This window comes from Platalea leucorodia, assembly GCF_965183815.1.
Source record: "Platalea leucorodia genome assembly, chromosome: 8".
Taxonomy (NCBI): Eukaryota; Metazoa; Chordata; class Aves; order Pelecaniformes; family Threskiornithidae; genus Platalea; species Platalea leucorodia.
In genome coordinates this window covers 29,708,141-29,724,987 of record NC_138830.1, presented here as the reverse complement: position 1 = coordinate 29,724,987, position 16,847 = coordinate 29,708,141, and the positions used below count along the sequence as shown (strand labels likewise).

Genomic DNA, 16,847 nt, shown 5'->3' with positions numbered 1-16,847 from the left:
TGCACTACGATCCCAAAACTGGGTTTTATCTCATTTTTATTGCTATTTTTTAATTATATAGTTGGTTGGGCATGGAGGCTTGTGCCACCAGCCCAGCCCCAGGCTCCTTTCCAAGCACATGAGCTGCCCCGTGAAATACACAATGGGAGGCAACAGCAGAAATGCAGGGGAGAAGGCAGCCGGGGGCACCCTGTGCCACCCGTGTGTGCCAGGTCGGGGGGACATGATGCTCCAGCTGTGCCATACCTGGTACTACCACCCTGCTCCAAGGCTTTTCCTCCCATAGTCATAAAGATTTATGTTCTTTTTTTTATTGCTCCTTTTTAATGATCTTGTTTGTGCCAATTCTTCTTTTTCTCAATGGTCTCTCCAAAATTGCCCAGTTACTGTTTAATCTGGCTGTTTGTTTTTTTTTTAATCTACCATGGACATTGGTACTTTCCTCTGAACCTTATCAGTTTTGGGGCAAACATCCTCCCAGCACAGGCTGGTTCAGGCCTGTACCCACGCTCAGTCCCTGTATCCCCACGCAGGGATGGGGGATGTGCTGAAGCTGGTGACACCCTCTGTGAGTGCAGCAGCAGGTTGTGCAATGGGATCCTGGACCGCTGGGAAGGAGCGGCCGCTCCTAACATTTGCTGCATGCATGTGTGTGTGTATGGGTGAACTTTGGGGGACTACACCTCATTTCCAACACTACCTCCTTCAGCACGACTCCATCCAAGTCCCCCAGCCCCAGCCAGAGCCTGGCTCGGCTCCTCCGGTCTCCTTCGTCCCTCCTGCCCTGCGCAGGAGACAAACACCAACACAAGCTGCCCTAAATACAGATTGATTAATGAAAATAAGTTAGTGTTTTCACTCTTAGCTCTACAAATATCACTGTGTCACATTTTGCATTTGGGTGGTGGAGGCTGATGAGGAGTGGCTGGGGAAGCCATTGGGCTCATTCCAGGATGTGAGGAGCCACTTCCTCACCTCTATCACTCACCGGGCTGTTTTCCAACCCCAAATGGCTCCCAGCCCCAAGGGCATCTGCTCCAGGGCGGAGGAAGAGGTATCGCCTGGGCAGAGGGCTCTGCACGGAGGCAGCCCTTTGCACACTGACCCCATGCACAGTGCTTCGACATCTCGTGCGGGCTGGGGTGTCTGTCCCCTGTGGGCACCGGGGGGGGTGCGCCAGGCTGTCTGTCTTGCACTGGGCTGGTATCACAGCTCATGCCATATCCCCACCACAGCCTTTGCCCCTGGCCAAGGGACACCCAGGGATGACGCCTCCTCTGAGCACCAGCCTCCTGGCACCATCGCAGGTCCCTACTTCCCCTCACAAAAGCCGCAGAGGCACCCGAGGCAGCCGTTGAGGATCTGGAGGGAGGCCAGCACCATCTCAGTGGCACTGATGAGCAGCAGGAGGGAGAAGAGGACAATGTTCCAGGCCACGACACCCGCTGGTTCCAGGCAGATGCTCCAGGTGCGACGATCGTGCAGGTAGTTCTCTGTCCTGCACGACGGGGAGAGGAGGAGATGCAAGATGCTGCCCTGCGGCGGGTCAGGAATCGCTTCACTTTCCGCCATGGAGGTGTCCCCTAGATGCCCTGTCCTTCATCCCAAGGATGAGTGGGGTCAGCAGGGTGATGGGGATGGGAAGCACCATGTAGAAAACCGTGGAAGGTGAGGACCTCTTGAGCTACCGGGGTCTTGCATCACCACCAGCAAGCCCACCCACCCCGCCCACCATAAATAACACCGACTTAATTAGCAATAAGCTGACGAAGCAGCACCAGCAACTCAACCCTGCTGCCTCACCTGGTGTCAGGCTCCTGGCTGCTGGCATCCAGGAAGGGGTAACCCCAGAGGGTGCCGTGTCCGTGGCCGTACTCAGAGGCGTTGTAGAAGCAGAGGGGTCCATTGGTCAAACCCACCCCGGAGAGGACGAAGCAGGCGGCAGCGCCCAGGAGCGCCAGCTTGGAGAGCACCGCGGAGATGAAAGCCTGTGGGCAGCACCCGGGGAGGGCAGGGAGGAGGAAAATGAAAGGCAGGCTCCAAAACACAGCTGCACATTATTGGCAGAGTTTGGTAAGGGGGCAAAACTCCCCTCCCTTTCACCCCGAGGGGCTCTGGGGAGCCGAGGCTGAGGATGGAGCTGGGTTGTTTCAAGCTGGGCAGAAGTGGGCAGGGAGCGGGGACAGGCAGGGAGCAGGGATAGACAGGGAGCTGCCACATGGAGTCTGGTGGGGCAGAGCCCATGCCAGCATGCACAGGAAGCCCTGTCCTCTGGGGAGGGGGTGCCATGCAGCATCCTGCCACGGGAGAGGGGGCACCCTGCCACATCCCACCATGGGGTCATGGGAGAGGGGGTTCCATGCCATGTCCCACCATAGGGCCACAGGAGAGGTGGCACCCTGCCATGACCCAGCAGGGGAGAGGGGGCACCCTACTATGTCCCACCACAGGACCAGGGGAGAGGGGGACCTGTGCCATGTCTGACCATGGGGCCACGGGAGAGGTGGCACCCTGCCACAACTGCCACAGGAGAGGGGCCACCCACCACATCCCACTCTGGGGCCATAGGAGAGGAGGATCCATGCCATGTCCCACTGCAGGGCCATGGGGGAGGTAGCACCCTGCCACATCCCTCACTTGGGGCCACCCGTCACATCCCACCATGCACTGCTTGGGACTGCTTTGGCATGGGAGTCCTCATGCTGCCTTACATTGCGACGAGTGCCGCAGTCAGAGCAGCCGGCGCATCGCCACCCCACCGCCGTGATGTGGGTTGCTGCCAGCAGCACCTGCAAGAAGGAAAAAGCTGATGGGGGACGAAGGGGAGCCACCTGCTCCATTCCTTCTTCCCTGCTCCACAGACACGTGAGGAAGGATGAGGTGGAAACCGCGATACTCACGGTGATGCCGCCTCCCCAGATGCCTGGCATGGCCTTGGCGTGCTTGCTGATGTGCCCCTCCACCAGGTACTTCGATGTCCCACCGGGGAAGAGCAGGAGGATGTTGGCTGCCACGGAGAGCGTGCCCAGCGCCAGCAGGCAGGGACCCACGATCCGGCTGCACTTCCCCACGCACATGGCCAATCTGCATGGGGATGGGGAGGAAGAGGAGGAGAGGACGGAGCTGCCTTTGGCCCCACAGTGCCCCACAGCTGCCCCACCTTGAGCCCATCTCACATCTGCGGGTGGATGGGAGTTTGCTGGTTTGTGCTTTTGGGTCCCAGCCTACCCCACCGGCACTGCCTTTACTCAAGAGCAATTTCCAATGGAAATCCTATTTTCCCCACACCATCTAATTAATTAAATATTAGAAATAAATTCAACGTTAACACCAATCTACTGCCGCCAAACAGTTTTCTTGAGGTTGAACTATTTTATCACAGGAGAAGCCCAGCTTCAGACCTGCTGATATTTCTTTGCCAAATGGGCAAGGGAGTTTAAGACAACAGCAGGTCCCGCACTGAGCCTTGAAACCTGTGCAACCCGCAAGGTTGGCTCCTCCAAAATGTTACTGAAGGAAAGAGATCAACCACCGCAGCTCGGTTTGACTTTGAGTGCTTACAGTGAGCAGGATAGAGCCAGGAAAGGGGTGAAATCCTTGGACAAGGACTCGTGAAAGCACATCAGTCTCCAATCAAATTCAACAGCAACTCCATCCCCATCATGCACTAGTCCTACCGTAGGTCTGAATATGCTGAAACCAGTTAAAGTTAATTAAGAGAAGGTTATCGCCTATCCTTGGGCAAGCCATCCAGCTCTGCTGGCATTTTATTAAGTTATTGGTTCACCTAGAAAGTGCCTGCCCATCTCCAGGTGATACCTTGTCAAAAATTAGCTCTCCCTCTTCTGTATCTGCAAGACAGGGGATGTCCATCGGTCACTCTGGAACCGCTGAAAACAACCTGGTTTGCTGTTGTCCCAGCTTCCCATGTTTCTTCTGCTCTGCATTCATTTTTGCTTCAGGTTGGTTTTATGCATTTTCCCCTTTCCTGGTGGCTTGCAACCCATTTTGCACAAGCTCTCTGAATCGAGCTGCTTCTGGCACTGGCTGATTTATTTCAGGCTTGCTCTGGCTTTGCAAAAGCAAACAGGCGCTGCATGGTTGTTTCCGTGGGAAGAGCTGCCTCAGCCCCTCTCATGTGCGGCAATGGGGAGGAGCGGCTCAGGCTGCACGGCCAGCCCCTGCACGGCCCGAGACACCAGGGGGTACCAGACCAATGGGGCTTCGCATCGCTGCGACCTGCTAGAGACCAGCCACGCCAGCCCCGGCAGGCTGCTGGGGGCGAGGGAGGGCTGAACGTGGAGGAACAGGGCTGCAAAACCCTGCTGCGTGGAGAGGACACAAGCCAAGAAGTCCAAGGTGGACCACCAGCTCCTCCCATCCTGGAGCTTCGCCTCCCCTCTGCTTTCTGTCCTCCCTGCCTTGGTTGTAAGGAATTTAGGGCCTCTTGCCCTCACTGTGGTCCCACCCGCAGTCCAGGGATTGTGCGTGGTTGTCCCCCCAGAGCCACAAGCATCCACTGCTGAGTCCTACCTCGCCACTTTGGAGGACCTTCCAGAATAGCTCTTGCTCCTCCGGAGCTCACAGCACGGGCTGCTCTCACAACTCTCCCCTTAACGTCTCCAAAGACTCTCCTTCCCCTCCACCGCTGCCCTCTCCCTGGGGAAGGCAGGAGGTCTCCTTCCTCCAGGAAGCTCTCCACAGCTTGCTGCCCTCCCAACGCTCCCCTTGAGCAAGAAGGAAGTTTACATTAGCTGCTTTCTTCTACCTCAGCGAATACAGACAAACCCCTCTGTAAGGGAAGGTAAAGCAGAAGTGCAGCTGAACCGGTCTCTATTAGGACACTTGAAAGAAAGACTCCCTTCCTGCCAGCACATCTCCATGGCCAAAAGCAAGGGATTCAAGCAAAGCCCAGGGAACCTGTCCTCCCGCCTTCCTGGCTTACCTGGGAGCAATGCCACGTGGAGCCAGCAGCGTCCACCCCTCGGATGAGCCCTGTCCTGGAGTCATCACCCATGGGTGACTATTTATGATGTCCCAGTGTTTGTGTGCTCCACGTCTTCCTCCTCCACCCTGAGGTCCGCCCACTGCATCAGTCATGATCCTTCCCTCTCCCACACAGCCGGTAGCTCAGAAGGAAGGATGACTGTCCTGTCAAAATGAGGCAGTCTCTGCCGGCGTTGCAGCTGATCCATCTGTTCAATTATGCCCCCTTTCACCAGCAGAAGCCATGAGTCCACCAAGACATGCACAACTTCAGATTTTAAGGCTTCTACCACATCTACCCTAAATGCCTTGACCATTGCCCAAGTAGGAAACACCATTTCTCCTGAAACAACCTGCAGTGACTATGTAGGGAGAACAATTTCCTCTCTCTTCTGCAGCCCACTCTAATCACTATCGTTCTGTGACCATGAGTGCACGTCCTCCACCAAGGGTTTCTTCCGTCACGTTTCACCTTATGTCCCTCATTGTGCAACAGCTTTGCGCGTGGATGCTGAACAGTTCAGGTTTGCCTCTTTTCATTTTTACCCAGAGGAGGGAGCACACTAATATTTTAATAAAAGCTTCTAAATAAATATTCTTGTGTCTCAGCTGGTTCCTATCTCCTGCCCTTTGCTTCCTTGCAGATGGCCCAGCTTTTCCTCCAGGTGTTGAGCATACGCCCATTACGTATATATCTTACACTTTGGTGATAACATTGAGAGAGAAAGGTTATTTCTGGATATCTTAATTATTGCAAGTCATCAGACACCAGCATTTCAAAGTCCTATCTGGGGTGCCCATGGCTGGCAGTTAGTGTGCAATGGGGAAGCTCCTCTTCTGTCCCCACAGAGAAGGGCTGACGGTAGCAGCTCCAAGGCAGGAACAGGACCAGGAGAACGTTACCTCCGTGTCTGAGAACAGGAGACAGGAAAGCTGCAGTAAAAAAAAAAATACCAAAAATGGGGTGGTTTTTCTGGCAGAGGCATTGCAGGCAGCACCAGCAAAGAGGATAATTACTCATGGGCTGTGCAGGCAAAAGGAAGAATCTTCTCAAAGAAGATTTTGGAGAAGGTTCATATTCCTCGTGCATTCATCATGAGGACCTGAGGCACATCAGCTGCTTGGGACGTGGGCTTACCCATCTGCAACAGCCACGGGAGACAAAGCATAAGTGCAGCTGTCGTATAGCCCTGGTACAGTCTTGCTCCAATATAGTAAATGAAAAAAGCAACTAGAGTGCTACCTTTTGGTTTACAACCCAGCTTGCTCTCCCTAGGGTAATGCACGAGTAGCATTTGCCAACACGTTTGAAAGAGGCTTTTACTGCTTTCAAATCAATGAGTACGGGGCTGTCGAGAATATAAAACCTGCTCTAAGTACAGTGTGCCACAGGCCATCAGAAGAAATAGAAAATGGCATTGGAGCCCTTGAGTGCCACATGGAAAAAGATAAATGAGTGGGGCTGGGTTACATCAGCCAATTCCATTTTTGTAGGAAAAATAAGCTGAGAGGAGCTGATTATCTGAATGATAGTTCCTCTGAAAGGAAAATCAGAGTTTGCACCAGCACGTAAATCCCCATTTTATTTTTAAATAACATGAATTAGTCTCTAAAAAGCAGACAGCAGCAAAGGCAAAACATGTAGGACAGCAGACTGCTAAGAATAATTTTTTTTTTTGTCTCTTTTTTTTACTTAGAAAGAGAGGAAGCATTTTTCACTCTGCTGGAAGAAAATGTGTTGCAACCTCATCTTGTGCCCTTTTCTACGTCATGGCAATCTGAGCTTCCTACGTTGCCACACACATGATCTGGTCAATCATCTCCCACAGAAAACCCCATGCTATTCAGCGTGAAGCGTCAGGGTGAATCTTTTCCCCAGGATCACTGAGCTTCCCCTTATATCCACTCCAGCCCAAGTCCGTAATAGTAATAATAATAATATAAGGCTAATTTTAGCCCTGCACCGCTTCCCAAGCACCATGAGTGGCTGCACACCTCCCTTTCTTGCACGAGAATTTAATTATGGAAGTGTCAGCACGGCAGTTACGGGCAAGCAACTTTCTGCCAAGTCACCCGGCCACGGCGCTGCCACACGTGGTCCCATTGGACCAAAGCAAGCCATTCTGGCTCAGCAGGGTCCTCCTGCTAACTCCTTCTCTGACACCGGATCGCAGCTGAAAAGACGACGGCCACTTTTATCCTAGTTGTTTCATGTCACTTTATCCCGTCACACTTAGCGGGTTCTGCCTCTCTGGTCCATGGTTTGCAAGTCACATTTGGCAATAGCTCTTTTTGAGCTTTAAGGTCTGTGAGATCTTTATAACCACTGCGTCCGCTCTCTTAACCATGCTCCCCTGCTCTTTGCTTCCCCAGACTCCTCTGGGACTGTGGGAATTGCGCAGCAGGTTGGGTTGCAAGAGTGGTTTGGCTTCAAGGAGAATCGAAGAGGCTGAGGTGAGTTTGAATTGGTGAGATCGAACCATTCTGTGCCAAACCAACCTCCACCTCGGTCCTGTCCAGAAGATGCTCAGCACGATTCAGTGGTCTCCCCCACTCCTCTCAGTAGCACCTGCAAATCTATCTCTGCCACTGGCTAGCTAAGACTTCTCCGAACTCGGGTGTGGGCACATTCGCTACCAACAGTGATCATAGGCAAGCCCTGCACGGAGTTCATGGCTAGAACTCAGACTGAAGAAATACCAACACAATGCTACTAGACAATATGGCATTTGCTTTAGCTTCTTTATGATTTTCACCTGATTTACTACTTCAGATGAGATAAACCATCCCAGTTAAAAGTTGGAATGAGTCTGCAGAAAGGAAAAATAAACAAATTAAAACCAAGAGGCATTATGAGTCTATCCTGTAGTTCCTTGACCTGCAGACTGTGATGAAAAAATATTTCCGACTCAGCTGCAATGGGAAATATTTTCCTAAGCTGCATGAAGAGATCAGGCTGTTTTCCAGCCTTGAGAGGCGCACAAGCAAGTCTTCATCACAGAAACTGGAATTGTCCAGTCACCATAGCGAGAAGGAAAGGTGCACACACTGAAAACTAAAGAGAAAGTCACTGCCAAGATACCCCTGGAAAGGCGGCTAGCGCAACAGCCTTCCCCTGGGCTCCTCTGGAGGTCAGTGCCTCCCAGAAGGGTATTAACCACGGAACCTGGACAACGTGCCTTGAGAAAGCTTTGGGTTTGGATAAGCCAAGCCAAGCACATTTGCCCTCCTCTCCAACGCAAGCTGGAAATGAGTCAAGATGAACACTGGTTGAAGGTTTTAGCATGACTGTTGGCACAGTCAGTCACCCTATTCCATAACTTTTTGGAGAGTTCAAACAGAGCAAGACGGGGGCAGTGGCTGAACTTACTGTTTTAGTGGAGACCTATCTACAGTCAGGAGGATGACCTGAGATCAGTTTCTTGAGCTTTTTTTTTTCCCCCCACTGTACCTGCCAAGTACTTGTCCAGAAGGGACTCTGCTCATCGGCACTTCATGTGAGGCCATTACAGGAACATCCCAAGGAGTCCAAAAGACAATCGCAGAAGTCAGAGGCTCCGTCTTGACAATACCTGTACCAGGAGAACATTGATGGTTCAGAATAGAAAGCCACATTTCCTCTGCTCTTCCATCGGGAAGGATGGAAAATCCTAGCCCTGCCTCTTTTTATTAATTTTTATATGGGTATTTTTCCTATCGAGGTACCAAAAGTTTGTCTCACTTCAAGATTTTGTAACCTCTAGAATGGGCTTAAGCTTTCTTGGGCTAAGCAAGCAGCTTGCTGTAATCAACAATTCCTTATCAGCAGGAACTGGATGCTTTCTACTGAAGCCAGTTACTTTGTTGTATTTATTATCAGACACCATATTGCAAACGGGCTTGAAATTCAGGCAAGCCCTGCTCTTGCTGGCTGGGCAGACCTGGAGCTAGTATCTAAAATAACACACATCTGGACATCTTCAGCTGAGCTGCAGCTTCTGCTACTTATTTTGTAAAAAGAGTCAATGTCAACAAAAGCGGCTACAGCCAGGATGGGAAAATAGTAAACTTCCCAGAGGCTGAACAGAAGCTATGGCACCCAGACCTATTCTGCCAAGTCAAGATTCACAGAGCAGGAGGCAAAGGAAAAAGAAAAGCACCCAATCTGACAGTTTTACTAAAAAGTCAGATAGACACACATAGGGAACCCGGCTTGGTTTTCCTTCCTTCTACCGCAATAACCTTAAGCAAAAACTCAGAAACTCTCTATGTAATGCAGGGACAGACTTTCATTAGAACTAAAACAACAAAAAAAAAACCCAAACCCAAAAACCAAGAGATGAAGAAAGCTACTGAAAACAGTTTGTTTTATTTCCAGGATCAAATATTACAATAGGACATTTACATATATTTATAAAAAAATGCAGCAGTTGTGTATATAGATCAGAGGTTTCCTTGAGTTTGGTCCCTCCCAGCACACTGAGCTGAAATCTTCTGAATTAATCCTCTCCCTCCTCCCACATGAAGTCACCATCACTGAAGAAAAAAGTGACTACTGTAAAAACTGACAGGCAAAGTCGTAATTTTGACACTGTAAGTTCACCAAATAGAGGAAACAGCCTAATTTTAAAAAGATCATCTATCCTACAGTCTGGTGTCTCTGATGAGGCACCACATCTCTGAGTTGACTTTACCCAGATGTTCTTCATATAAATCTGTTCTATAAAATAGCACCTCATCCCCCTGCTCCATGTACTTTTACTATCTAGCCTTCTATACCTTAAAGTCTCAGCACCATTTAACAAGCAGTTACAAAATGACTTCTCTCTGTACTGCAGACACTCATAGTAATTAAAGACAGTGACCAAATCCCGAACTTCTGCAATCACTCATAATATACCCATGTAAAACAACAGAATATAAAACTGAGGCAAGCTGAGGCACTGATGTTAAGTGCCGCATTCTTCGATTAAAAACACACGAGCGTGTGTGTATATATATGTATATACATATGGCTATATTTATTGGGAGTGGACAGACACTAAGCAGCTCACGGACAAGAGGAGACTGGAGTAAAAGTCATCGTATACAACATCATAGAAAGGGTATCCATTAACCTCGCCGGTTCAGGAGCAGATAGCAGAGTATAACCAAACTGTGGTAAGATCTTGGGCTCGGACAGGGAAAACCTCGGCAAGACTGTCTTTGCAGAATAAAAACCAAGACACCTCAACAGCCAGTCATCAGAGGTGTTCAGATCAACTCCAAACATGCGACTGTAGGTATTCCAACACCACAGATGGCCAATATAGGGCTCAAAGCATGAGTTTTGTTTTGCCTTTAAACCAGTAGCTGTCCCATTTATAGAAAGTAATTTCTGTTTAAATAAATAAAAAGAAAGGGTGGGAGAAGAGGAGAGGCTGCATTTATGGAACTGAGACTTTGCACTTCACCCATCTAAAGCACATCTCTGTTACTCCTCCTCCTCTTGGAATACAGGACTACCTACTTTTTACTAACTTGACTAAAAAGGGATTAAACAAGAAGAAAGTAGTGACATTTACTAAAACTAAGAAGGGATAAAAATTAAGTGATAAGTTCCTGAAATGACATGCATCTTCCCATTCACATGGACGTTCCCACACAGGTCTCTATGTTATCTGTTTCCACATGGTTTAGAAAAACCACCACAAGCACCACATTCTATGCATCTCTGCAGCGTTTAGTACCTGACAAAACGCAGCCCAAGTGATGCCTTGCCCCCAAAAGAAAATTGCTTTTAGTTTAGCCCTTGTTGCTCTTGAGTCCCTGTGAACAAGCTCAGTGCTCTGGCAAGAACAGAAATTTGAGAAATCAGGCCCTTCAGCAATGAGGTTTATTTATTAAAACATGTACTAAAATCAGCTGCCAGTTTCTGCAAGGGCACAAAACCACAGCACCAGTAAAAGTGGAAGCTGGTAGAAGCTGGTGCAGATGAGTATATAAATTTGGTAGTCTTTAAAAAACACTGCTATGAAAGTAGTGGACCATGTAAAACGCAAGCTGTTTGTGGCAGCAAACAACAGATGTGCTTTACAGACGAGAGGTGTTATTCTCCTGTAATAGCAAGGCAGCAGATCTACTGAGCTCTGGAAAGTATGCTGATGCAAAACTGCTGTTTACATCTACTTCGGAACAATGGTACCTTTGGATGCCTTTTTACAGACAACTGTATTTTACAAGGCTATTATGCACATACATAGACATTCCTTTAATATTGGGTTTGTCAGCTTCTCTGATTTATCAGGAAGGGCAACATACTTCAGTCCATGAACGTGAGAAATGTAAAAATCACAGACCTTAATGCAAAGCCTAATGAAAATAACGCAAGTACGCCCAGAAACGTTTGGCCCGGCCTTTATCTGCCCTTTGTACGTCAGTAGGGAATGCTGCGAGGTTGAAACAGGTCAATCAGCTTGACTTACAGCACATATCATCAGGAAGACCTGAAATCCTTCTCCGGGCCTCTGAAGGATCACAAGTGGGAACCCAACAGTAAACATATCAACAGCACCTGGCAGGGAAAGTCAGTGCTCATTTTGCCTTCTGTTTCTGAATACTGCTTGTGACTGTGACTATTAGCTGCAATTAGACATTAAATGTCAAATCAAAGCATTGTTAGATGAAGAGCACATGCAAAGGAAACTTCTCCACAAGCAGAAAGAAGCTACAGCTTGGAACACGTTAGCTCTGTTTAGTTCTCTACCCAGAAAGACTTCTACTGTCTACATGCACTCCTGCTGCTCCAAACTCAGGACAGTCCTTGCAACACAACACGCAAATGTTGGCCAAGCAACACCCATAAGAAGCCACAAACCATAGCCTTTGAAGGATTTTTTTTCCTTTGTCTTTCATATTTCAACATCTTATTTTGCAATCAGATTTAAGGCATTTTTTCCAACCTTGTCAAGAGCAATTTGAACTTCAGATTTAACATCTAGAAGCAATTACAAAAATTAGAGTCCAACTAGCTTACACCTTCACTGCTACAAGCTGCTGCAGGAATAACTTGGTTAATGTTTTGAGTCATGTTCCTCAGGCCAGCAAAACACACTCCTCCGAACTCCAAAGGGCTTCAACGTGAATGAAGATCTGAAGAGGTTGTATCCTGGTTGGTGCTGTTTCTTAACAGCTTTCAGCCACCACAGCACAGCTGATTGACGCATGTGCTGCAGTACTGTCTTTATTTGGGTTAGGAAGAAGGGGGAGAGAGGGGAGAGGAATGAAGGGAGAGAAGACCCACATGCAGGGACGCATATTTCTTAAAAAGTTTTTTTCTCTGCCTTCTGCTCACAGAACAAAGCAAAAGAAAACTGAAAGAAAAAACACATCATGCCAGCAAAACATAACAAAACAAACAGGCTCATAATTTCTTGGAACAGAACAAACTACTAGGAACTGTGAGACGGAAGAAAAATTGCATTTTCAATTTAAATCTTCAATTTCACATTCTTCTTTCCCTGTTAGGTTATAAGATGATGAATATTTTTCTAAATAAAACCTCAAGAAAGAAAAAATGAAGTGAAAGCATAAGCACTCCTGGTCCCACTACACCAGCAGGCAAAACTATTTACCATGCTTGAGAGGCATGTTTCTTAATGGTTTAAAAATAAACTTGCAGCAGCCAAGTGCAACATTTGCTTCCTCACAAGACAGGTGACTGAGCTGCTCTTGGCATAACAAAAGCAACAAAACCTAACCTAGGGCTCCCAGTTTTGTTTTTGATAGCAAGATGATGAGTGCATGGTTACTCCTTTCCTTACAACTGAGCAGAGGAGAAAGAAAGGAGTTGTCAGCTGCCTGCTGCCCTGCAGCTCATACGCTTAGCTCTGAAAGAGGGGGTAAGAAAGGAGGGTTCACAGCATGGGACCACACAGTGCACAATCTCTCCAGCAGCAGAACTGAAGGAAGAAGTTCATGCTCTTGCCTGCAATGCAGTTTCCCCTCTTCCCCACTGCTGATACAGCTGTTAGTTATTTTATATCAGATTGCTTCAACATATCACAGCTTAGCCCCACGTACATTAGTACAACTGGGGAGGGGCAGGAGGGAAGAAGAGAAGCTACCAATAAAAGAGACCTAGAACTGCAAAGGCAGAGTCAATTTTGTACGTTTAACTTAACTGCTAGAAAAGTTGATGTGGAACTATGTTCCCAGAGCAGATACAAACCTAAGCCTGTTCAAAATGAGTTGGCCCTCCACCAGCAAACACAGCCAACCAGCAACAACTCCAAAGAGGAATCGGTGGAACCACAAAGGCTCCCTGCCTTACACTGGCAGGAGAGCAGGAAAGGTCAACATGGTCCCATCCCACCCTGCCTGAGGGACATAAGAGGATTATCTATACACGTGCTGGGTACTGTTGGCAACCTGCCTTAATTTTCTTGTGGCTAATCACAGAAGAAGAGGTAATGATTTTCAAGGCTACAAACATCAGAGTGACTTATTTCAACTAGAGAGCTGAAGCTGCTTAGGGAAGCATCAGACCTACATGGAAAGGGTTCCCTTCTGTCCTGCTCTCTCGTACGTCCAAGTCTGAGTTATGAATTTGGATACCCTAGAAACACAAAGGATCCTTCAGTCTAGAAGTGCCACTGATGCTTTACGGGCCAAACACCAACATCCCCCCCTCCTCTGCTGGCCTTGCAATTCACTTTCTAATGCTGGGAAGCAGCCTCCATGACAGTGTCTCTTTACAAACCAAAAATGACATCCGATGTCACATCAACCATTGATCAGGAAACTGTGGTCAGATTTTACTTTCCTGATACTGCATCTTGCAGTAGAACGCAAAATAGTTTTTGTGTAGAAGGGAAATCAATTTATGCAATTGTATAATTACATGTAAAACCTCAATTATGAGCAGAAGACAGTTGTGAGTTAATATTATTATGGGGAATGCAAGACATTTTTTGTGACTTCCTACATTTAAAGACTCCAAAGTATGCAGCCTAGTATGAAATTAAAGGCAAAATATCTTGAAAAGTTTTAGTCTATGGTAAATTTGTGACCACTACAGTATTTTTCTTTAACAAGTATGATCATCTGACAGTTCCAGAAAAAGTTAGCAGTTATGGTAGCTCTCACATGCCTTATTCCTCACTGATGAAGAGCACACTAAACTGAGTTCTTAGTTGTAAATACACAAATTAGACATCCACCTTGAGGATGGCTGTGTTAGTTAACTTTTATCCCACTGTATTATCTACTGTAACGCCAAGTGATCAACAGCTCAATGTCTAGAGAAGACATTGGAAAAACAGGGCACTCTGCACAGCCCAGTGTACGCACAGGATATGCCTGCACGACTTCTGGTGCCAGCTTCCAGAGCTGAAAAGAAAGCCTAAATAAAGGAATAGTTTTTCATACAGCCTTCCAGATTTAGAGGTAAGTGACAGTAGATAAACATGAAAAGAGAATAAAAAGCAGCCTAGAGCATTCAAGCCACCAGGCTGTGAAGTCAGCATTAATTCATTCCACAGCTTGACAAGGCTGTATATGTTTTTAATTACTGAAAGAAAACTTGCTTAGGACTTGCTGTCCTGCTCAATCACAGTCAGTGCTCTAAAACCCCTGCAAAGCTAGTCACTTCTGGGGAAAACAAAACAGAACACCATGCAAAGAAAAAAAGCCAACTAACTGTCAAGTTTTTATGACAGGTGTTTTCCAGAGAGTCCAAGATCTTTACAGTATCCTGCCACCTTCCATCATCATTTTCAAAATCCTGAGAGAAAGTAAAAAGGAGACGCTTAGGGGATGTTGGGGAGAGAAAAATGGAAACCCCACCTACTTCTACCAAAGAGTCAGTTCTGCTCCAACAGTGGACATGCAGCTTTCCCTCTGGGCCAAGCAGTCAATCCCATACATAGTTGGGTTTTTTTTTTTTTGGTTGGTTGTTTTTTTTACTATGTCCACTGGCAGCATTTAAAGCAGGAGGAAAACATGCATGCAATCTAGAAGCCTTTAAGTTAGATGGAGGCAAAGTATCTCACCACAGCTCAACCCAACTCCTTCCCAAAACCCAAGTTTTCACAGAGCACTAGACAAGTGAACCCTTAAGAAGGCTGTTAAGGTTAATGGAGACCTTTCGTGTAGAGAATCAAAACAAAGGAAAGACTGTACTGAAGATTACACTCTCCCCTTACAGACAGATGACTCAGTGCCTTATCACACACTATTTTCAAAAATAAATTAAACAAAACAGATTTAAGAATAGCAGCGAGAAGGGTATGTGTATTATGGCCACTCCAAGCCCCAGCATACGGGATACACAGATCACCATTTTACTTTATTCCATGAAAACAAAGGAAAGATGTTCTTCCCAATGCTCTCCGCAGGGCCCAGGGTGAGGAAGAAAATAAAACTCTGAACACTCTCATTTGGTCACTAGAGCAGGAGAAGGGAAGAAGAGAGAGAAGGGCCAGCCAGCTGCCTGCCTGATTTCAGCACTGCAATCCTATGACCCTCAACTGCATATTTAACGAGTTGGTGTCCCAGGCAAAGAAGAGAAGGGAGGAAGGCTGGGAGAACTCAGGCCACAGTGCTAATTCCTTTCCTGCACAAAGACAGTCTCTTGAGGACACAGGCCTGCCTCCTGTAACGTGATTTCATAGTCCAGGTGGGAGAGTTTCCTTCGAGGGAAGTTGGTGAGAAGTTCAAAGCGTTCATTGGGGTATCCTTTTGACTGGACATGTTTCACAAGAGCCTGGAGAGAAAGAAAGGCAAAGAAGTGTCATATAATTCAAAACAACACAAAAGAATGTAAAAAACATCCCCGTTTTCCTTTAAAAAAAGAAGTGTGTAATCACAGGCAAAGGAAATTTTGAAAATTTCCATATAGTATAGACCCTCTTTTACTATCTAATTTGACCCACAAATGGTAAGAATAATCATAAAAACTAAATACCAAGTGATCCCTTACCTAACTGATTCGTTAAACAGAAGACATACATAATAGTACATTAATTCAAGCAAGCTGAATTCCACATCACATATTCAAATCACAGTAAAATAAGATTTGCAAAATAATCCTAAAGTGCCCCAAAACAGAAGCACCCTCACTTGTTTATCAGATATTACCCTTACATTAAACCTAAAAGCCACTAAAGAAGCATTTTTGTCAGGTAACTTTGACAAAAATAAATGCAGTATTTTTACTAAAAATTTAATTTTTTTTCTTGCCTTCAAGAAGCATGAGGATTTGTTTGGGTTTTTTTTTCTTTTTTTTTAAAGCTCTCTTCAATTCATTGACTTTGCTGCCTACAATAGCAATTGGGGCAGGATACAGAGGGCATTGGGATGAAGGGGTATCAGCCTCACAACCCAACAAGCAGACATATCCAGAAGAGTTAATGTCCATGCTACAACGAGAGAGATTTCCCAAGTTCATCAGGAAACAGAGCAGATGAGAGCGTAAAGTACAAATAGACAGGGATAGAGAAATGGAGATTGGCAGAACAGTAGGGGATATAGCAACAGAGCAAGACTCAGGAAGAATGAAAAGTTGTAGTTTTTTAAAGAGGGGGGAAAAAAGACAATTAATATGTAATAAAACAGAAAGTATGAAGTAATAAGGGGGTCCCAATGATACTGTTTCACATAGTTCTGGTGGGCAACTTATGCCAGTACATTAAGTGCAAGGAGGTAAGCTAGCAGTATTAAGCTTCTACTAGTGCTAATTATTCCACTAGCTTCCCCTCGCTATTTAGCTGCCACTTCAGGACCATAGCGACTCAGCACAGAAAAAAGCAGTCGCAAACAAGTACTTGGCAGTTACTGCTGCAGCTCACAGGCAAGGGGCTCAGAAGATCACTTGGGTGGCTGTTCATTTTAGTGTTTGTGTT

General features: G+C 46.9%; 2 protein-coding genes across 11 annotated transcripts in view; both read right to left on the bottom strand.

The window, feature by feature from the left end:
* Positions 1-39: 39 nt before the first annotated feature.
* On the bottom strand, positions 40-12,202 carry TM4SF19 (transmembrane 4 L six family member 19). Of its 10 annotated transcripts, none has more exons than XM_082320068.1 (7): positions 4,946-5,035; positions 3,820-4,727; positions 3,562-3,693; positions 2,901-3,084; positions 2,712-2,789; positions 1,804-1,988; positions 40-1,536 (listed from the first exon to the last, which is right to left on the bottom strand). In XM_082320068.1, exons 3-7 carry the CDS (start codon positions 3,621-3,623, stop codon positions 981-983), a joined length of 1,065 nt encoding a protein of 354 aa, XP_082176194.1. In that variant the 5' UTR covers positions 3,624-3,693; positions 3,820-4,727; positions 4,946-5,035; the 3' UTR covers positions 40-980. The 10 variants fall into 10 exon arrangements, with proteins under 10 accessions (XP_082176194.1, XP_082176196.1, XP_082176198.1 ...); XM_082320070.1 differs by having other exon boundaries at positions 3,562-4,072; positions 4,534-4,727; XM_082320072.1 differs by having other exon boundaries at positions 4,534-4,727.
* Positions 12,203-12,340: 138 nt separating this feature from the next.
* UBXN7 (UBX domain protein 7) overlaps positions 12,341-16,847 on the bottom strand; it is a 29,268-nt gene continuing 24,761 nt past the window's right edge. Inside the window, exon 11 of the mRNA XM_082320067.1 lies at positions 12,341-15,709. Within this exon, the coding sequence (XP_082176193.1) occupies positions 15,548-15,709 (162 nt within the window). The 3' untranslated portion in view covers positions 12,341-15,547. The remainder of the gene's footprint in view (positions 15,710-16,847) is intronic.